This window comes from Dunckerocampus dactyliophorus, chromosome 9 (genome assembly GCF_027744805.1).
Source record: "Dunckerocampus dactyliophorus isolate RoL2022-P2 chromosome 9, RoL_Ddac_1.1, whole genome shotgun sequence".
Lineage (NCBI taxonomy): Eukaryota > Metazoa > Chordata > Actinopteri > Syngnathiformes > Syngnathidae > Dunckerocampus > Dunckerocampus dactyliophorus.
Window position 1 is genome coordinate 29,693,042 of NC_072827.1, and position 23,435 is coordinate 29,716,476.

Here is a 23,435-nt window from a genome sequence, read left to right on the forward strand (position 1 = left end):
TTAGCCATATATTTGCTGCATCATATAAGCCGCAGGATTCAAAGCGTGGGGGGGGAGTAGCAGTTTAGTCCGGAATTTACGGTATGAGCGATTCGTAACGGCTGAGCGCTAGCTTTCATTGTATGACTGTTTATTTTTTCCTTTTATAAAAGATGAAGGTTAGCATATATAGTACTGTAACTGGTGAGGAGTGATTCCATTACTTTCATTCTATCACATCACTGCACTGTGGCCATGCGTGTATTGGTGTAGTTTTGCCTCTCCATGTGTTTGTCTTGCGTCTGACTGGTCAGTAGGAATGACTGCAGTAGTATCTGGGCAGGGCGTTACTGCTCCTCCTCCACATAGACACACCATAAGACCAGGGTGGTTCCCACAGAGCACAATGGTTTGTGATCCGCATGCAATGATGTCACATTGTGATGTAAGACAGTGGTCTAGCCTGACAAAGATTTGGCCTTCCAGACAATTTTAGAAAACATGTTCACACATTTTTTCTATCTATACTGTTTTGCTAATTATTTGGGGGAACAGATGGGGATTTTTTTCATTTTTGTATGATTTCAAAGTTATGGATTTGAGGATATTTTGTTGCCCAATTGTGGGGAGAGTAGTTTAGGAGTTTCCATACTCCCAAGCCGAACTATTGCTTCAGTAGCTGAACTCTTTTAGACTGCAAACTAGTTAAAACAGAAGCCATGGTGCAAGTAGTGCACTCTGTGCTGCTTCCACACAATTATTAGCAGGTTTATTTTCATTTTGTTCATGTTTTATTCAAGTGTAATATTCAGGATGATTAGCTTTTTCTGGAAATCCCTTTCTTGTGGTGTAAATGATCATGTGGCTGCACTTCTGCCTCAGACATTTTTGTCATGCATCTAACCATCTAAACAGCAATGTAAAAAGCAAAAAAACAAAACAAGCTTTGTGACCATTTTTTTTGCCGGGTGTTTTCCTTGTCTTTGAAAAACACCAAAATCACAGCTAACTATGTTTATCTTTGTTCTATTTTTTTTTTTTTTTTTTACAGAACCGTGAGCTGCAGATCATGAGGAAGTTGGACCACTGCAACATAGTCCGCCTCCGCTACTTCTTCTATTCCAGTGGCGATAAGGTGGGTTTATGCGCTTTTTATCTTTTGTAGGTACAATTTCACCTGTCTTTTATACAATAGCTGGTCAAAAATGTGTCTCTAAACACGTAATCGTGCTACGTTTGGATATCCGAGTGGTACAGTCAGGCCTGGCACGATAACACATTTTGCTAGATGATAATTGTTCTATAAATTATTGCAGATAAATTATATTGGCAACATTATTTTGAGACAATTTTTCATTAATTATTGAATGATAATATATGGCATAATAATGCAAATGCGCCGTATCAAAAGCCACGTCAAGAGCTTTCAAACAAAATAAACTCAAAACAAACAACAATAAATTATACAGACAAAAAAAACCAACAAAAATGGACTCTCAGCCTCTTTTTGCAAAAACTGCACTTAAATAAAAATAAAAATCACAATCAAAAAGAAGAAAAAACGGAGCTCTGTGAAGAAAAAAAAACAGTCTAATAAAAACCACACACAAGAATAAAATCAATGAATAAAATGGAGTATCAAGTCTTTGTAAACAAAATTGCACTTCAGTAAATAATGAACACTGGTTGTTATTCCTTAACAGGAACGCAAATTATTGAAGCTATAGTGGTGACGGTTGCCGTTGCGTGGCATCATGCGAGATAAAACGAGACCAAATAATGCCAAGACTGCTTCACGGATGTGGGAAGTGGTGGTAAGGACGCATCATCATGCGGGAATAATGCGTGTCGTGCCTTCTATTGGCATGCAGTAGATGTAAACAGTACTAAGGTGGGGTGTAAGTCGTGCGGAAGTGTGGAATTTATGCGTAAACAGAACGCAAACAGGGAGCAAACTAGTGTTCAAGCGTTCCCGCGGTGCCATAAATACATAATAAATGACACGCATTGCCATGGAAAATTGCGGGACGATGCGAAGGCAAAATGTGTGCAACTGTAAACGTCGCTTTACTCTTTTAAAAGATTACATGACTAACAGGAGGGTTCACTCACTTGGTTCATTCCGCTATAGAACCAACACGCCCAGGCGTTGAGACAGAGGCACAGAGTGAACCCTCTTGTCATCCAGCCTGTTTGGTCAAGAGAGGAGGAAAACAAACATGCATGCACATGTCAATATATCCAGGCCGGCAAAATTATCGAGTTCGTTTTGATTTATCAGCAGTTAATTCATTTATTGATTATTATGACATGCCTAGGTACAGTTATTGTTGTTGTAGTTTGCAGTGAAAATGCATATACTTTACATATCCAATAGCATCCCCTATATTTGCCCCTGTACAAGAGGAGAGGTACACCCTGGACTCATCACCAGTCAATCACAGGACTGAGTGAATGAGACTGACAAGACTGGTTCTGTAGACACACTATTATGAACACGTGTGCAACGTATTGCACTCGCTGTTGATTCTATATTCTGTCTGACGTCCCAGCAGGGGTGTGAACCCAGCTGTTACCTCTGTGTAGCCTTACACCCTCAGCACTTGTCGGATAGGGAAGTCCCTGTCTGTTTCCTGACTTGTCTCCGTCGAGCGTCGGTGGTCCCCCGGAGACGGCAAGGCGGACTGGCGTCACTGGGCTAGCTGGCAAACAGTCTCCGAGTCAAATATAGACACGCGCACGCACATGCATGGAAGTTTAACCATGACGCTGCAGTTTGGAATGCTTCCCTGCTGCACACCTACCCGAGCCAAAAGGATGGCTGCTAGGGATTTCAGTAAGGTGTGTTGAGGCCTCTGTTAATTATAGACCTTCCCTCCATGCTCTAAGCTCCACCCACCTCTTAACCCTATGCATACATGGATTGACCTGTTGGAATTACAGTTAACTTTTGTATCGTCTCACCATGATTTTTAGTTGCCAATTTACGACGACTGCCTGTTTATCAGTCATAAGCCAATTTGGGTGTAAGTCGATGTGACGCTTAGACGTGGTAGCCACCGTCTCTTAGCGGCTTAGAGGCGCTTGGATAACCAAAGCCCTCGTCCAATGTCATTAACTTTCCTCCCTCCTTCATGGAGCCTGATTGGTCTTAAAACCCATGACCTTTGTCACCTATTTGTCACTGACAAATTTGTCAGTCAAATGAGAGCTACTGTCATGTGGAAAAATTAGGACACCCCATTGGGGAAATGGCTTTGCAGTGCATCCTATTGGTTGTGGTCAAACACTTTGGAAGACATGCTAGCATACATGTAATACACATTCAAAGTTTTATAATCATTACACAATGGCCAATGACCGACGGGCATTTCCTTGCTAAGTCCCATCATGGACATAATCTGAAGCTTGTTTTGATTAATCCAGTAATCTGTTATACCCTAGACCAAACTTTCCACTAAGGGCCGCATACAGAAAAATAAAAGGATGCAAGAGGCCACGTATTTTTTTAAGTGTATTTTTAAAATTTTATAAAAAGGCTAAAAAATATATTTAAATATGTTTAAAGCCACAGCTTTGTTATTATTAATATCAACACTTGAGCTTTTTTCTTTAAATTGTGCCTTTCTGCTCTGCTTTTTCCATTTTTGCTGTTTAAGTATTTAGGTGTGCCGCAAGCCCATAATTTAACGAGTCACGCTCTGCAAATGCTCCCCAGGCCGCACTTGGGACACGCCTGCCCTAGACGGACCAAATCAACATAAACTAAACACAAAGCGTTCGCAACATATCAGAAAAGAGGCAACCATGTCGATCACTGTTTTTCAAAGTCAAAGCCGGTGTGTGTGTGTGTGTGTGTGTGTGTGTGTGTGTGTGTGTGTGTGTGTGTGTGTGTGTGTGTGTGTGTGTGTCTTTTTCCTCAAAAAAAAAAGAAAATATTCTCTTTTGAGAGGCCGAAATCGGATGATATTTACATTTTTACATAGCATACCAAAATAGTTGTCGATTTAATTGGATAATCGATTGAGCATTGATTCACTGATAAATTGTTGCAGCTGTAATGATGCAGCTATTTACTGAGTTTAGAAAAAGTCTGGAGAAAGTCTGGAATGGAAGTATGGAATTTTGTGGGGTATAGAAAAAGATGAGGACCCCGTTTTTCTGTTACCTGACATACTGTACCGCAAGCTTTGTAAAATACTGTACAGATGTGAACAGATGGGGGATAGAAGATCATACGCAAGGCAACTGACAAGATAGCCGTTAGGTCAGTCTTATGTTGCACAGGTCGTAAATGGACGACTGCCTGCTCTAATTATGGAGATGTGCGCTGCATTGTTAACATCAGGCTTCATGCCCGATAGTTTTGAAGCCCGTGTGAACACAATGGCTTCTTGAGGGTGATGGTTGCAGACGCTGATGGATCAGGGACACTTGTGCACATGAGAAGCTGAGGGGTGGAGAGAGCGCGTTAAGATAAGATAAGGTCAGGTCAGGTTTGGATAAGAGTTCACGCTGAGTGCAGCTGTGTGGCTACTATCACGTAAACGCAGGTGCTTGAAATTGTAGCCGTTTGTTTTTCTCACAACTCAACTTGGTAAGCAGGATATACTGAGACACCGATTGGGTATCCAATTTCTAATTGTACCATCTATTTTCTTGGAAAGTGTGTGTACAAACCCTGTGTGTGCACGTGTTTAGGTGGTCTTATGTAAGCGATGCCACGCGGCCATGCTTGACCCATGACTTGGACCCTCTCACCATTTGTGTAATATTGTTCAAACACAAGGCGACGCAAGGTCAAAATGCATGTTGTGGCTGAGCCTCGGGCACTTTGACTGCTTTAAACAGCGATGCAGTGAAGAGTGAATGTGAGATAGAAACTAAATGGATGCTGTTTTGGAAGTTGATACAAACTGTGTTGTTTTGGAGTCTGAAATGTAACATTTATTGGTTAAAATGGAGACCACGCTCATGATTCCGATACCGATCATCAAAATGGCGCACGACCATGTATTTTAGTCTTCTTGCTAACACTTCTCCAGCAAAATGTACATTTACCACATTCCCATAAAAGTCACATTACTTTACATTATGTCAAAATTCAAGCCTGTAAATATGCTATCAACGCATAATCAAAAGATAAGTTTTGGATAAGACATCAAGTGATATCATCTACTGGCCTGGCGTGCATATTACATTGTTTTCATTTCTGGAGCCTGTTTGTCAACTCAGAGTAATCAGATGCAATACGCTGACAAAACACTTTAAACGAGGGTGTCCAAAGTGCGGCCCGGGGCGCCATTTGCAACCAGCAGCTGTTTATTTATCGGCCCGCAGCGCATTCTAAAAAGATAATTTAACAAAGAAACCTCGGCAAAAATGGAAAAATCTGCAGTAATTTTACAAGAATTAAGTCAAAATATCAAGAGAAAAAAGTTGTAATCTAATGAGAAAGTCGGAATTTTACACTAATAACGTAATATGAGGAAAAATGAAGGTATTTTCGTAGCATAAGGTTGAAATATTAAAGAAAGATGTTATTTTATTTTTTTTTTTTTTAGTCCTAAAATGATTAAAAACAAACAAAACAACCAATAAAGCTGTAATTTTTTAGAAAATGAGGTTGTGGGAAAAAGCTTTAATTTACAAGAAGAAAGTTGAAATTGTTGGACAGTTATAAATATAAAAATTCTAATACAAAAATGTTCTAAATGAACTAACACACTACAGTTTAAGGCAATACTAGACGTTAATGAACTGTAGTCTACACTGGCCACTAGGTGTCACTAGTAACACGCACCAGACTTGATTGCTTTATAAGTATTTATCTCACAGCAGGCACAATAATAACGTAATAATAACACGCCACTTCCTGTTCACACATCCGGAAATTAATTATGAATTAATCACATAATAATTGAAAACTTCATAATTTTGCCTGCCTCAATACATTGCCATGTGCAATGTCTGTTCTCCTCGTCTCCCGTCTCCAAACAGGCAGGAAGAGGTTAAATGATTAGATTTAACTTAGTAGATTGCAATATATTGTTTCATTGCACTTTTCTTAAAAGTAAAGTTAATACCTTGTCTCATTCTCATAGACCCACTCTTGTGTATCGTCTCGTCTCTTGAACTTGAAGTGTACTCTTGAAGTGTATCGTGACACCCCCATTAGAAAGTCATGAACAGGTTTTCTATGCTCTAACTACGAAAATATTCTGTTTCCTAATATTGACTCCTACGTATCACGGAACCAATTAACCGTGATAAACGAGGGGTTACTGTAATGTCAAAATATTATGAGAATACAGTCCTATTAGAAGAAAATTGACAAAGATTATATAAGAAGATAGTTTAAATATTTGAAAAATAAAAATAAAAACAACAGCACAAATCGAGGGGAGAAAACAGCAAAGACTGAAGTTCATACTAATAGTAGGCTTTTTCACTGTTGTGTTCAGTCATTTTTGTGAATGAAAATGGGGCAAGATCAGGCAAGCCGTGTTTGGGATTCTGCCTTCATGCACATTTCCGTCCCCATCACACGGTACCTCTTGGCGATACACAGCTGAACCCATTGTTCAGGTGTGAGCATTTTTTTAACCAGCAAATTAAATGTTGAATTATTTAGTCGAGATGAGCCAATCAGGTCGCTGCCTGGCTAACCTATTGGGAGGGAGCCAAGGAAATGACTTTGTAGCCACGCAGGAAGTGAGTCATCTCTGTTGCTAGGCTAAATATAGCTTGTGTGTTACTAGCAGGAGGCAGCTCTCGAGTAGTTACAAATGTTATCAATGGGTGTCTACAACGCACACACACAGAATGCAGTGGGGTGATTCCAGTGGCAGATGGATGTTCAGCTGAAGCCACTGGAGGCTGAAAGCTATTTGGGAAATGATGCTCATCATGACTGTGCCCGAGAACTGCAGTCTTCGCTTACAGAATCAGACCAGCGTCAATGCAGGCCAAACTCCATTTAGGACCAAAGGGAAAAGGAAGTCTCAGAATAATACAGCAGCCCCAGCGTCCCTTCAGGGTCAGCGTGCCCCAGAATAGAACATGCACAACCCCCACCCCCCGTCACTGACCTCCTCCAACCTGAGAAGGAGGAAATGATATCATTGTCTGCAGCCTTTGTTGTAGTCCGGGAGGTTGTGACGCACGCGTATGTGTTTCCTGCCCGCAAGGGGGGTGAAGACGATACAATGGACCCCCAGTTAGACTTTGGGCTGGAAAAATGTCTTTTACATGTCATTCATCAGGGTAGGACCTCATGAGTTCCAAAGAGGGGAAGGAAACAGGGGATGCGTTGAATAACATGTTGGTCGTCACCGAAATGACGCAAATGGGTATCACTTTTACATGTGAATTTGTACTTGTAACACTACATACAGTTTGTCAGGGGTGTCCAAAGTGTGGCCTGCAGCTTTTTTTTATTGGATGCTCACACATTGTCAAAATACAATTTTTAATAAGAAAACTTGGGGGGAAAAAAGCAAAAATACAAAAAAACAGCAGTAGAAGAAGAAGAAGAATAAAGTCTAAATATTAACAAGAAAAAGTTGTAATTCTATGAGCATAATATTATGAGGAAAAATAACTTCATTTTGGTAGCAAAGAGTTGAATTTTTTGATATTATATATTGATATTATGAAAAACAAACAAAACAATGAATAAAGTTGTAATTTTGGAAAAACATAAGTCACAATTTTACAACAATAACCTCTTAATATTATGAGGAAAAATAATGTCATTTTAGTAACAAATATACGGTAGTTGAAATCCTAAAGAGAAAATATGTTGGGGGGCGTTTGAAGCTGTAATATGAGAAACCAACAAAACAAAATAAAGTTGTCAATTTTGGAAATTTAGGCTGGGGGAAAAGTTGTAACATTACAGGACTGAAGTCGAAATATTATGGGAAAGTCAAAATATTACGTGAAGAAAATTTACAAAGATAATTTGAGAAGAAAGTTGAAATATTTGGACAATTTATAAAAAAAAAAAAAAATACTAATAAAGCTGACATGCATTTTTGTCTTGAAATATCGAGTATATAACTTCTTAGCATTACTAAATGTGTTGGTATGCAAACTATCCAAGTGGCCTTCGCATCCTTTCATTTTCAGTATCCGGCCCTCGGTGGAAAACGTTTGGACACCCCCTGCAGTATGTAATGATTTTTTTTTACCCCCCCTCTGTCTAAACAGAAAGATGAAGTGTACCTGAACCTGGTTCTGGACTACGTTCCAGAGACGGTCTACAGAGTGGCCAGACACTACAGCCGAGCCAAGCAGACTCTGCCCATGGTTTATGTCAAGGTACATGATGATTTGATACCAGTTCTGACTCAGTTTGTTGTAGGAATAAGAAGATATATACAGTACAGTAGATCCCCTCTATTCGTGGGGAGAACACCTGTGAATAGCAAATAAATGCAAGTAATTGAAACAGCCATAAAAATCTGTATTTTTGACACTCTAATAAAGCTTCAATTATGCTGCGGCATTGAGGCGCTACCGGTTTGGCATTGATGATCTCCTCTGATTTTGGATCAACATTTGCAATAAAAGTGATTGTTGTAATTATTACATTAGATTCAGCTCCAGAACCCTCCCCGTCTCTCCTGAATTGCCATTGTTCATTCACTTGCGAAGGAAGCCAACAAGCTAACTGCTCAATACACTATCCAGGTTTAAACCCTAAATATGCCTCACACACTTATTTAACTCATTTTAAATTATAATATGCATAGATATGTACCCACGACTGATATGATAACGAAAACTGATCCATCGAACAGATGGAATCTGAGTCACGGTCTAGCCTTTATGGGTGCTTCCGTAGACACACAGGGTGCTATGTATGTCATCCTGTTTGCTGTACTATTATGCTGTCCATTTTCTGTTTTATTATCACATATTTGTAAATTATTACCAACTCGGGGTGAATGTGGGGGAAAAAAAGCCCCTATTTTCTGAGGAAAAATAAAATCAATATTAAAAAAATAAATAAATAAAAACATTTTTTTTTTTTAAACCAAAAATCTACAAATATGCAGGGATCCGCTGTATACCATATGTCCTCATCTAGTGGCCGGGGTATGTTTATTTGCTAAACCACAGAAAGTACCAGGTATCTATGAAGATGTTTAATCGCGAGGAGTTTTTCTTTGTACAAGTGCATTTTTTGAGTAATAATTCTTCCACAATGCAATTTATTAATTCACATTTTAGATTTATTGTGATAAGTAGTGTATTCTATAATACGAAAGATTTGTAAGATTTGCCCAGGAAAAAGTCTTAGCTCCAAGGTCTAGCTTTGTACGTGCAAACCAACAAGTGGCGCCGGACATCTCCCCAAGCGAGTCAGAGCTTTTCTTCCTGTCATTAACGCACGCCAGTTATCTCGGGAGATTCACAGACTTGCCAGCATGTACACATTCTTTGTCCACGGCACGCATTTTGACCCATGAATATGCTCGTACGCTTCACTGCCCTCAGGTCCGCATTTTGTTGTGACATGCACAACAGTGCATGTCACTGTGACATGCACCTCTAAAATAATCCTCACGGTGCAGCGACGCTGACACTTCAGGCTGTGATTGGTCAGCCTTTAGTACATTATTTTTGTGTTCATGTGGTTCATGTGGCTCGTTCACCTCCACGATTGGATTGCTTACACATTGTCAGTTCAAAAAGATGATTTTCTTCCCGATAATTTCACAGTAGTCACGCAATCTAATGATAGCCAATGCAACAGCTGAAATAAATAGTACCTTTACTACAGTCATTGTTTAACTTAGTCTGATTAATGTGTGTGTTTCTGTCTGTAGTTGTACATGTACCAGCTCTTCAGAAGTCTGGCCTACATTCATTCGTTCGGTATCTGCCATCGGGACATCAAGCCTCAGAATTTGCTGCTGGATCCGGAAACGGCTGTGCTGAAACTGTGCGACTTTGGCAGGTGAGAGTGGCTCGTTTGTATACAGTACGCCTGTGGTCCTGGTTTTGACCACCACATTGAGTAGAACAACATTGGCACTGGGGATGTGTTTTGATTTTTTTTTTTATGTGCAGTGCTAAGCAGCTTGTCCGCGGAGAGCCAAACGTTTCCTACATCTGCTCTCGATACTATCGAGCCCCTGAGCTCATCTTTGGGGCCACTGACTACACCTCCAGCATAGGTAAGCTCCTATAACATCCCCATTCAAGATGAACATTATTGTACCTAATTCAAATGTTTGAACTGCCTTACCGACAGATGTGTGGTCAGCCGGCTGCGTGCTAGCAGAGCTGTTGCTAGGACAACCAATCTTCCCTGGCGACAGTGGAGTGGATCAGTTGGTTGAAATTATCAAGGTAATGAACTCCTGGCATATTTTACCGCTGAAGTGACTGGAATTAAAAAAAAATGGCAGGCCAGCCCAGCTGCCTTGTTCTCTTCGCTCACACTAATGCTTCACCCGTGCATTGCAGGTTCTGGGCACCCCGACCCGGGAGCAGATTCGTGAGATGAACCCCAACTACACCGAGTTCAAGTTCCCCCAGATTAAGGCGCATCCATGGACTAAGGTGAGTCAACAGGTACAGGAGCCCTTTTACTTCTCTTACATATCACATTGTGCATGTGTGTGTGTCATTATGCTTTTGTATTCTTTTTTTTGTTTTTTACCCCAAATTTGCAAAAATTGGACAACACAGCGTCACTTGCAGTATTGTCCCGAATATAAGACGATATTTTATCACTAGAAATGAGTCTGGTCGTCTTATATTTGGTGTGAAGAGCTTTATGTATGCAAACCACTAGACTGCCGCCACGCTCCACCCACAAAGGAAAGGACAAAACAAAAACATTGGACAAAAATTTGCACATATCTGTGGATAAATAAGGAGCTATATAGCCACCATATAATCTATGTGTTATGTGATTGAATTGCTTTGCAGCAACATAGTTGTTACTAAAAGTATGTAATGGTTTGGGATTTTGCTAAGCAAGCCTAATTTTTTTTTTTGTGTATGTATATATATATATATATATATACACACACTGCTCAAAAAAATTAGAGGAACACTTTGAAAACACATCAGATCTAAACTGGGGGAAAATGATGTTGAATATCTTTCCTGATAATAAGTGGGTGATGTATTAGTAACAAAATGATGCCACATCATTTGATAGAAATGAAAATGATCACCCTATAGAGGGGGGAAATCAAAGACACCCCAAAAATGAAAATGAAAAAATGATGCAACACACTGGTCCATTTAGCTAAAATGTCATTGTAGCAACTCAAAATGATTCTCAGTAGTTTGTGTGGCCCCCACGTGCTTGTATGCATGCCTGACAACATCGGGGCATGCTCCTAATGAGACTACGGATGGTGTCCTGGGGGATCTCCTCCCAGATCTGGACCAGGGCATCACTGCGGTACCTGGTCGCATGGAGGAGATTCCAGGAGACAGGTACTTACTCCAGGAGAGCTGGACAGGGCCGTAGAAGGTCCTTCAACCCTCAGCAGGATCGGTATCTGCTCCTTTGTGCAAGGAGGAACAGGATGAGCCCTGCCAGAGCCCTACAAAATGACCTCCAGCAGGCCACTGGTGTGAATGTTTCTGACCAAACAATCAGAAACAGGCTCCATGAGGGTGGCCAGAGGGTCCGACGTCCTGTAGTGGGCCCTGTGCTCACTGCCCAGCACCGTAGAGCTGGATTGGCATTTGCCATAGACCACCAGAATTGGCAACTACACCACTGGTGCCCTGTGCTCTTCACTGATGTTGCAAGTTCAACCTGAGCACATGCGACAGACGTGAAAGGGTCTGGAGATGCCGTGGAGAACGTTATGCTGCCTGCAACATCATTCAGCATGACCGGTTTGGTGGTGGGTCAGTGATGGTCTGGGGAGGCATATCCCTGGAAGGACGCACAGACCTCTACAGGTTAGATAACGGCACCCTGACTGCTATTAGGTACCGGGATGAAATCCTTGGACCCATTGTCAGAACCTACGCTGGTGCAGTGGGACCTGGGTTCCTCCTGGTCCACGACAATACCCAACCTCATGTGGCTAGTGTATGCAGGTAGTTCCTGGAGGATGAAGGAATTGATACCATTGACTGGCTCCCACGTTCACCTGACCTAAACCCAATAGAACACCTCTGGGACATTATGTTTAGGTCCATCCGGCACCGCCAGGTTGCTCCTCAGACTGTCCAGGAGCTCATGGATGCCCTGGTCCAGATCTGGGAGGTGATCCCCCAGACACACCATCCGTAGTCTCATTAGGAGCATGCCCCGACATTGTCAGGCATGCATACAAGCACGTGGGGGCTACACAAACTACTGAGAATCATTTTGAGTTGCTACAATGACATTTTGGCAAAATGGACCAGTATGCTGCATAATTTTTTCACTTTCATTTTTGGGATGTCTTTGATTTCCCCCCACTATAGGGTGATCATTTTCATTTCTATCAAATGATGTGGCATCATTTTGTTACTAATACATCACCCAATTATTATTCGGAAAGATATTCAAGATCATTTTTCCCCCAGTTTAGATCTGATGTGTTTTCCAAGTGTTCCTCTAATTTTTTTTAGCAGTATATACTATATGTATGTATTTATGTATGTATGTATGTATGTATGTACAGTGTGTGTGTGTGTGTGTGTGTGTGTGTGTGTGTGTGTATACACACTCCTGATCAAAATCTTCAGACTAGTTGAAAAATGGCTAGAATTGGCATTTTGCACATTTGGATCTTAATGAGGTTTTAAGTAGAGCTACAATATCCAAAAACAAGAAGCGGGGGTGAGACAAAAAGCATTTTGAAAAAGTAATTTATTGAAAACAACAATTAAACGAAAATAGGCTGTTTATCAGCTGATCAAAAGTTTAAGACCACAGGCTAGAAAATCAAAAATATGCTGAAAATTGTCATTTTCCGTCAGGCATTCACACTGTCATGCCCTCCTGATAGCTAAAGCTAAGAAGCTTGCTCTTTTTGACGTGGTCGGATTGTGTAGCTGCATAAGCAAGGCCTCTCGTAGCGCGGCATTGCTGCTGAGGTTGGGCACAGTAAATCAGTCATTCTACATTTTTTTTTAAAGATCCTGAACATCATGGAACAAAAAAGTAAAGTGGTAGACCCAATATCACACCTGCGCTGAGCCGCAGGATCCAATTGGCTGTCCATCAAGACACAGGGCGGTCTTACACCCACATTACGGCCCATCAGACGGCATCTGTGGGAAAAGGGTTTAAAAAACAAAGAACAAATTCAAAGCCACTGCAACGCCACAAAAGTGCCTGTTTAGACTTTGCCAGGGAGCATCAAACATGGGACATTGAAAGGTGGAAAAAAGTTTTATTCTCTGATGAGGAAAAACATGTAACCTTGATGTCCACTGGCATGACAAGGAGATCCCACCTGAGATGTTTTCTACCTGGCACAGTGGAGGGGGGTCCATCATGATCTGGGGTGCTTTTTCATTCAGTGGAACACCGGAGCTTCAGGTGGTGCGGGGTCGTCAAACGGCGGCCGTTTACATGCAGATGTTGCAGCGGGCATCCCTCATGACCAAGGGCCCTGGTCTGTGTGGTAACAGCTGGGTTCTTCACCAGAACGCTGCAGTTCACAATGCTCGCCTGACCAAGGACTTTTTTGTTATGGTTTGGAGAGTTTTTTGTTATTTTTTGAGCGATGGTTTTAAACCTTTGATCATCTAATAAACAGCCTATTTCAGTTTAATTGTTGTTTTTAACAAATTACTTTTTCAAAGTGCTTTTTGTCTCACTCCCTCTTCTCGCTTTTGCATATTGTAGCTCTACTTACACCCTCATTAAGATCCAAATGTGCAAAATGCCAAATGTAGCAATTTTTCAACTGGTCTTAAGATCAGGATTGTGTTGCATATACTGTAAAATGTTGTTGCCCTGCTTCCTTGTGTTGTCACACCATGCAGTGTTTGCGTCCACAAAGCAGAAAATATCTTGTTGTGTTTTGACGTTGTGTGATCAGTGTATAGACGTCTGTGTGTCCGGTGGGTGTGCAGGTGTTCCGGCCGCGTACGCCCCCCGAGGCCATCGCCCTGTGCTCTCGCCTGCTGGAATACACGCCCACTGCGCGCCTCACACCCCTCGAGGCCTGCGCGCACTCGTTCTTTGATGAACTGCGCGACCCTAACGTCAAGCTACCCAACGGGAGGGAGAAGCCCTCCCTTTTCAACTTCACCACCCAAGGTAGGCATACCACCTTTCTTCTTCACTTTAATACCATGATTAGCATTAGATCGTATATGTGCATATATATTTTACACAGCAGTTGTGTCAAATCTGACATATTGCTTGTAAAGTGCTCGAATTTGCCTTTTAAAAAAGGTGTATGAACGTTTGGTTGTAGCTTCCAGTGTTGTAAAAGTGCACTGCATTGTGTGACCATAGGATGTTATACTTTATACCAACAACAGTCATAATAAATACGTATATTGTTGAATTAACACATCTCTGATGGTATAGTATTCTATCATGTGGATATGGATGTCTTGTGGGACACATAGTGGACTCCCATGGCCATGTATTGGTGTAGCACATCTTTCAAAGACTGACGAGCCAAGGCATCAGGTATCAGCTACGCAGAAAGAGTTGTAAAACGGCAACTTGTATGTCCTCTCTCAGAGCTATCCAGTAATCCATCTTTGGCCTCCATACTCATCCCTGCCCATGCTCGCAGTCAGGCGGCCGCTTCTACCCCAACCAACGCCTCTGCCACCACAGGTACGAGCCAACCTACCATTCAGTACTACATGATTCAGTGCCCCTTTCTCTTTTGTTAGGTAGGATTTTTCCTTCATGACTTGCCACAAAGAAAGCATGATTATTTTTTTTTAATGACAGGAAGTGTACAATTTTCAATGTTTTAGAATGACACCAGCTGATGTTGTAAGGTGCTACATAGTGGCTAATGCAGTGCCCCACAGAAGGATTGGCACAGCGAGGCCAATTCCTTCTTTTTTTTTTTTTTTTTTTTTGCTTTAGACTGAAAAAACATTTGGGTTTGACGTCAAAAGACAAATATTAGACCAGAGAGCAACATTTCAGCTTTTATTTCCAGGTATTTACATTTGGATCAGATGCACAACCTAGAAGATGCCGTCTTCTAAGGACATTTTTATGAACTGGTTAATTTTTTTTTAGTTTTCTGTACTTTTTGGTCATAAATCAGCTCCAGGATCAAACTACTGCCATGATAAAACATTCATCAACTGTCATACAAGTGTTAAAATAAGTCAGCACTGGTAAATGAAAATTTAAAAACAATACAAAGAGTCAAGAACACACTGAATTCCCAAGGTGTAGTGCAAAGGTAGGCCATGCAAAGGTAGGCCATGCAAAGGTAGGCCATGCCTAGAGAATTACCTTTTGCCATGCAAGTGTAAAAAGAAGTTACCCTCTGTAAAAACAACATCAGCAAAAAGTAGTCTACCATAACTTTGATAACAAAGACCGCACCTCTATGGCGACACCGAGTCCACTTACCTCACGCAACTTCCTGTGTGTATTCTTTTCTTTTTCTCCTCTGCTCGTGTTCCGCTTCTCATCTCATGTTGAGTCTTTTGCAATAAGCTTTGCAAAAAGCGAAAGAAAAAGTAAAGCAGAATAATGTGCTGAGGTCGTCCGTGATGGCGGTTGAGGTATTTCATAATCTATGCACCTCACAGGTGTGGCATATCAAGATGCTGATTAGACAGCATGATTATTGCACAGGTGGGCCTTAAGTTGGCCACAATAAAAGGCCACTCAAAAATGTGGAGTTTAACTGTGTTGGAGGTGGTCCGGAGGTGTCTGAAAACCAGTCAGTACCTGCTGGGAGGACCATTTGCCTCAAATAGTGTATACATCGATGCAGAGCATCCCAAACATGCTCAATGGGTAACATGTCGGTAGAGTATGCTGGCCATGCAAGTACTGGGATGTTTTCAGCTGCCAGGAATTGTGTGCAGATCCTTGCAACATGGGGCCATGCAATTATCATGCAACATGAGGATGAATGACACAACAATGGGCCTCAGGCTCTCGTCACAGTAGCTCTGCATTCAAAATGCCATCAATACAGTAAAATGCACTTGTGTTGTGGATGGAGTGGCCCATTCTGGCAAGGGGGTTGTGGTATGAGCTGGCGCGTATTTCTTTATTGACGTCAAACACAGGTGCATTCTATTGTGTTGATAGCATGTTTGGGATGCTCTGCATCGGCTTATATGGTATTTGAAGCCAATGGGGGGGTCACAGCAGATACTGCCTGGTTTTTGACTAATAATAGACCATAGTGTACCACGAAATAGCGATCATTTATTAATTTATTTCTGAAAACCTGTGATATAGCGCGGGAGCGACAATGGAAGTGCGATATATTGCAAGGGACGACTGTATTCACATTTGAGTGACTGAAATCAGGGGATGTATGTATATTTTAAAATCAAATCGATTAATCAAATGCCAAAATAGTTGTCGATTAACTGGATAATCATTAATTGACCAATTAATTGATAATTGCTGCAGCTCTACTAAAATGATACTTGTTTTTGGAAAAAAGTTTTCGGGTGACATTAAGACTTCTTGTAACATTTTTTGCTCATATGTCACCTGTATCTGATTTTATTTATTTTTTCCTTTCATGACAGTGTGAACAGCACAATTCAGATTTTTTTTCAAATGCGACTCAGGCCTCATTCGGATGCGGATCTGAAATCCGATATGTATGTGATGCGACTGCAGTATGAACGGTCAGGTCGCATACATCCGATCTATGCGTCATCGAAAGGCGTGGTTTATCGTGCAAGACTTGGATAAAGGTACTTTTATTAAAATTACTTTTAAAAGGTGTTAGTGAAGCAGCTCTCGTGTCTCACCGGTCCTAACTCAGACATGGAGTCCACCCACCCGCACCTTGGAACAGACGTGGCAGCAAGTTGTCTCCAACTGCCGTAGCCAGAAGTCTTCATTCTTAATCTCCTACACGGAATCATTTGGTTGAGAAAATATTCAATCCCATTGCACAAAATCCATGAAATTGCCACAAACGCGTTGAGGAGAGCACGCTAGTAATGTGCGGATCGATACTGAAATATCGATACTTTGGTATAGCAGCTTTTCATGCTCTAAACTCGATTCTAATATCAAATACTGATACTTTTGATACTTCAAATATATGATTTTGTCCTTTGTTTTTTCTGATGTTTCATATTAGCTTGGCTTCATTGTAACTCACCCCACTAACCTCAGCATACCTACAGTACCTCAGGGTTTCACAGAAATCAATAAATTACTTTGATGTCTTGTATACTTTACGCTATGATTTGAAATACTTGTGATACTTGTAATGTGAACGAGCACATAAAAATGTGGATTTAAATTGGGCACCACACCCTGCAGTGTGACCGTAGCCCGTGATTGGTTTCTCGCAGTGTTGTGACTTCATCCTCGTAACAGCCTTTTTATCCTGCAAATGGTGATTTTCTCCCAATGATGACTCCATTCTTGTAACCTCTCAACTTAATTCTTGTAACGTTATGACTTAATTTTCTTAACATGATGGCGGTTTGAACAAACTCCCAGCAATTGCTGCTGATTATATAAGCTTTTCTTCTTCCTACTCCTTTACAAACATGTCCAATTCTGCAAATGTAACTTGTGAAGCTGGCCCAAAACTAGCCATTGCTATTTTGTGCTACTTCAGAGGCACTTGTTTCCTCAAAATTCTGGTCAAATTCCATCTCGTTCGCCCAACTTAGTTTTAAATGTTGATTCACTACCTCCCCCTTCTGTCCACAGACGGTAGCAGCACAGAGCGAGTCCCCAGCACCACCACAGCCTCAGCTTCCGCCTCCAACTCCACTTCCTGAGCTCCGCAGACCACCTCCGACACCCTCTCCTTCCCCACACAGCCCATGACCTCCCCCATTGTTGTCCCAGCCACGTGTAGGGTGGGGTGAGGTGAGCTCAGACCTGACCCGATCCTCCTCCCTGGCAGTAGGCCACAAAGCCCCAAACAAGCACCACACCCCCTTGAACCAGCGTGTCATCCAGCTGTCTTGAGTCGTCTCTCTTGGGGCCCTTTCAAAGGGTGGGCGGCACAGGGGAGCCAGAGGTGCGTGAAGATACAACTATGCTGTACGCACAATGCTCGCCTGCTAATGTGGTCAAGGTTGTATTAAACACATAAAAAAAACAAAGAAAAAGGGCGACCTGAGCCACCACTTTTGGGCGCCCAACCCCACCCACCACCCATTTTTACAGCATCCTAACCAGCCTTATTATTATTATTATTATTATTATTAGTATTATTAGTATTATTAGTTTCCTCCTATATAGTGCATGACCTGAGAATGGTTAGGATCATCTAGGGTGGGGGGGGCGTGGAAGAGGGGGAGCGCTCTCTCACCTTTGACCTGAAGGCATGAGGCTTGTACTCACTCACACACACACACACACACACAGATGCATGATGTATGTGCACAAGACGCCAGATGGGTTTATTTTTGTTTGTTTTTTGCCACCAGGGGTTGTTTTTAAAATGCTTCGCAAGCCATTTTACTCAACTTTGTTTTGTTTTGTTTTTTTTTTAAAAAAAAGAAAAAAAATGTGCTCCCCTGGGCTTTTTTGTTGTTGTTTATCTGTGTGCTTGTATAATATATACATAACGCATTACATCCACAGTTTCTATGTGACTTTTCCTTCTGTATAAAAGGTATATATAGATATATGTATATTAACTACCACGGTTCACAAGTCATTTATCGGTGAGTTCATATCCGTCAAGAGCCGCAGCAATATTTGCTGCCGCCTTTAAAAGACAATATAATTGGATAATGTATTGTTTTTTGTTTGTTGTTTTTTTTAATTTGCTGGAATGTGCTGAGATTCCAGCGCTCCTTTGTCGTCTTTATCGTGTCAGATGGGGGCGCTCTCTCCATCGAGTACTTCTTAACACTTTTAACCACTGAGTTGTTACCCCTAGTGACCTTCCGCACACACGTTTGGTACAGTCCGTCAAAGCGTCTTAGCAACGGACAGCGCTCACGACAACGACGACGACAAAAAAAAGAGAGAGGAAAAAAAAAGCTGAATTTGTATATACAGTATAAATGCTCCTCACCAAAATCCTGTTTGTTTTTTATGTTGTGTTCAAGGTATGTACATATGCAGACCCATGTACTGTTTATGAGCAAAAATGGAGGCAAAAAAAGCTAATAAACAGAATCAGGTTGTTGATGGATATTGTAGATGCTGAGGAGCTTTATCCAGCCATATGTTCAATCTTACCTGTACAGTACAGTAGTGTATTATTATTGGAAGCAGAACTAGTCATGTATAGTGTAACTATAGTTTGGAGTGCCTTTGCTTTCATACACCTTCGCCTTGTTTCCACATCACCCCCTCCCTCAAAAAGCGTGCCGTTCCCTTTGGTGCTGTTGAATGCCCCCGCCGACCCCACACACAGCGATTGCTCCCACCGCCTCTTTGTCATCGCACAATTAATTGTAACATACAGATAGTTCACTGACTGTTAATTGCAAGGAGAGTTTCCTGTTTATTTTAGCAGATCGCCTGTTATGTATTTGGACTGGTACTGCAGTCCTCACTTGGACCTCTAGGGGGAGTTGCTTGGCTGGCAGACTCCACATAATATGAAAGGCAGTGTGCAGTACTACCAAGGAGTGTCACGGTCACGCTGGTAAGAAGCAAACAATGTTGTGAGATTCAAGTGTTAGGATTCTGAGGAATTTCGAGGGAAAAATTGTTTATGAAGGAAAGAAAAAAAAAGTCATATTATGACAAAATGGGGGCGAGAAAAAAAGTGTAGTTTTACTACTACAGGGGCATCCAACGTGCAGCCGGGGCCAATTGCGGCCGCGGCACATTCTAAAAAGATAATTTAACAAGAAAACTAAAAAAAAAAAAAAAGGAAATATCAGCAGTAGTTTTACAAGAAAACTGCAAATATTACGAGAGAAAAAGGTAGTAATGTCACGAGAAAATGTTGGAATTTTAAGAGAATAACGTAATAATATGAGGAAAAATAACGTCATTTTAGTAGCATAAAGCTCAAATATTAAAGGAAAAAGACGTTATTTTTTTTTAAAGTTGTAAAATAAAAAAAATGAGTTGTAATGTTTGGAAAATTAGCTTGTTATGAGAATAAAGCACAAATATTCAGGAAGAAAAGTCGTATCATAACGAGAAAAATGAGTATAGAATATGCGAATAAATGATTCTCGTACGAGAAGAACATTTATGGAGATTTGGGGGGGGGGACAAAGACAGAAGTTCATAAAAATAATAAGCTTTTTCACGTGTACCACAAAGCTGAGATGCATTTGTCTTTCTTGAAATAAGTCTACGTTCGTAGTCGAGCTACTTGTGCTTCCAAAATATCAGTGGCCCCTGTGAATCCTTTCATTCTTCAGTATGTGGCCCCCCCGGAAAAAATGTGGACACCCCAGTTTTACGAGAGTAAAGTCGTAATCTTATGAGTATAATGAAGAAATTCAGAGGAATATAAAAGTTGTCACAATATGAGAATAAAAGTCAGCATGTAAAACAATATGTACCGAAAATGATCACGTTTACCAGTCATTTTATGAGCATAAAGAGGGAGAAATTCCGAAAACAAAGTGCGACATTACGGCTTTTTCTTTTATTTTTATGTTATTCTCGTAAGCATGAGTTTTGTTTTTTTTAATATCGACCCACCCCCACCCCGCCCCGCCACAAATACAACACCTGTTTCTCGTGAAATGTCGACTTTGTTCTCGCAACAGACTTAACAACTTCATTCGGTTTTTCGCAATATTATGACTTTTTCTTTTAAGCCCCTTTTCTTGTAACTTCATTATCGTAAAACGACGCATTTATTTGTCAAATATTTCGACTTTATTCTTCTACCCTGACGACTTTTTTTCGTTAGCATTACAATTGAAAACTTAACTTTTAACTTTAAAAAAAAGTTAGCGTTACGAACATTACCGTGTTTTTTGCAATATTACGACCTAAGTACTAAGTAGTACAAGTAGTATGACTTAATGCGTGTAATATCACCACTTCTCTTCTTTTTTCTCCTCAAATTATGAATTTTCTCGTCACATACGACTTCTCTCACCGTGACACCTGAATTGTCGTAACGTTACATTTTTTGGGTCATATTGTCGTAATAACGCCGCTTTCATTCCCGGGACATTAGGACTTTTTGGACAATGTCGCATATGACACAACTTCACTCTCTCAATATTACAACTTTATTCTCTTACTGCAACTTTATGCAAGCAACACTACGCCTTTATTCTTCCACTCGAACGACTTTTTCTTGTAGTATTGCGACTTTATTACTACTTATTTCTTTCTCCGCAATAGCAAAACTTTCCCACTATTCTCTTTCATCCTCGCGTAATTCTTGCAACATTACGACTTTTTTCTCATGTTATTACGACCTTGTTCTGTGATTTTTCGCTATTTGGCCTCCAAATTTGATACTTTATTCTCATTAGACGGCGTGTTGGGGCCACATTGGGGGGGGGAATAATAATCTCGAGAGATCTCGAGAATAAAGTCGGACATTTACAAGAAAAAAAGCCACAAGTTTACGATGATAAAGTTGTAAATTTACAAGAATAAAATTGTGACTTTACGAGAAAAAAAATGTGGAATTTCCGGGAATAAAGTGTTAATATTACGTATCATACGAGCCGCAGGGAAAAGAGAGCCTGGCTTTTATTTATAACGTGGCAGCAGCAAAACAGAGCAGTTTCTCACTTCCACCTTCCTTACCCCGCCCCCTCCACATGCCCAAGGCCAAAGGTCGCACAAGTCTCCCCTTTTCATAGCTGTCTCAGGCAATGCCTGTAACTTAAAGTTACGAGTTTTTTCTCGTAAACGGATGACTTTATTCTCTTTATATTACATGCTTTTTCTTGTAAATGTATAAAGTCGTACATTTCCGAATTTATTCTATTACTTTTAATACTTCGTCGTAACAGGCATTGCTGAGACAGCTATGAACGTGACCTTCGGCCTCGGGCAAAAGTAAAATTGAGGCTTTTTTTTTCTCTCGTAAATGTATGACTTCATTCTCGTAAATTCACGACATTTTTCTGTCGTAAACTTACGAATTTGCTTTTCGTAAATTTACGACTTTATTCTCGAAAATCCAATTTTTTATTTTTTATTTTTTTTTACGTGGCCCTGATACTCCGTCGTACGTTAGTTACACTTGTAACATTGCGTTGTACTGCTACGTATTGTCCCGAATACTCCTTGGTAGAGTAAGTGTCGGTTCTTGAGGGTAATGATGTATTCTGCCATTCTGCCATGTGTGGATCCAGTATGTTTTACGTGATATGCCCGCCATCTTGGGAGTGGGGTGGTGGTGTTTTTGTTACGGATTCAGTCGCACCTAAAGGGGTGGAGTCATGTAACGTCTCTCCTGCTTGCTGTAATTTTGCATCCATGAACGTGTTGCAACCCACCTGACCTTACCTGACCTTACCTTACCTGACCTACCACCCCCACTTCAATAAAAACACCAAAAAGGTTGCCAAAAAAAAAAAAAAAAAGACAACAAGCAAGTGGAGATGCTAGTGTTTTATGTTAGCATAGCACAATGTGCTAACCGGGGTTAAAGAAAAATCCTCAACAAAAAAAAAAAAACATCCCGTATAACAGTACTACTACTTGAATGACTCTGTTTGTGACTGAAATTTTTATTTTGTTTGTTTGTTTTTTCTTTTGTTCTGTGAAGGTATGCTAAATGTGCGCCTCTGTAAATATTCCCTCTGCGTGCTCTGAGGAATAGTTCCCTGGTACTGTAATTTGCATTAAATAAAGAGTAGGATAGCCTGGAAATGATCACTTTGGTTGCTTTTGTCTTTTTTTTGTAACAAATGAGTGTTCCTGAAGTATCCTGAAACATGATTGCATTATTATGTTGAAAGTGAATAAAAATATATGTAAAATTTAAAAGTAATATGAAACTGTCTTTTAAAAATAATAACAAAATAATAAACGACATATATATAATAAAATAAGTATTTGTTATTCTAAAAAGTAGTAGTTTAAATTAAGAATTAATTGAAGACACTTAATTTAAAATGTATTTTGTTACGTAATTTTAAAGATATAACATAAAAATTTATATTTTAAGTATTTATCCTAAAATTTAATTTGAACATTTTAATTAAATTACATGAATAATTCAAAATGTGTATATATATATTTTTTTATTAATATTAATTTTAAAAAAAATCTAAATTTAACATCTCAATTTTTTTTTTAAATGTTCTTTATATTTAATTCAAAACATAACATCAACTGGAGAAGCACTCAGAGGGCACAGACCCCCGCCAAGCGCCATAGTTCCCCCCCATGTTGTGATTCACACCAAAATAATAATCCT

General features: G+C 40.4%; 1 protein-coding gene across 4 annotated transcripts in view; it reads left to right on the plus strand.

The window, feature by feature from the left end:
- Positions 1 to 22,889, plus strand: part of gsk3ba (glycogen synthase kinase 3 beta, genome duplicate a) — a 36,385-nt gene extending 13,496 nt beyond the window's left edge. For 2 of the 4 annotated variants that reach the window (XM_054786942.1, XM_054786940.1), the window contains exons 3-11: positions 1,031 to 1,114; positions 8,194 to 8,304; positions 9,819 to 9,949; positions 10,063 to 10,169; positions 10,247 to 10,344; positions 10,462 to 10,569; positions 14,041 to 14,227; positions 14,663 to 14,761; positions 17,819 to 22,889. In XM_054786942.1, coding sequence (XP_054642917.1) covers positions 1,031 to 1,114; positions 8,194 to 8,304; positions 9,819 to 9,949; positions 10,063 to 10,169; positions 10,247 to 10,344; positions 10,462 to 10,569; positions 14,041 to 14,227; positions 14,663 to 14,761; positions 17,819 to 17,889 — 996 coding nt within the window. In that variant the 3' untranslated portion in view covers positions 17,890 to 22,889. The remainder of the gene's footprint in view (positions 1 to 1,030; positions 1,115 to 8,193; positions 8,305 to 9,818; positions 9,950 to 10,062; positions 10,170 to 10,246; positions 10,345 to 10,461; positions 10,570 to 14,040; positions 14,228 to 14,662; positions 14,762 to 17,818) is intronic. The other 2 variants (XM_054786943.1, XM_054786941.1) reach the window with 1 other exon arrangement.
- Positions 22,890 to 23,435: the final 546 nt, after the last annotated feature.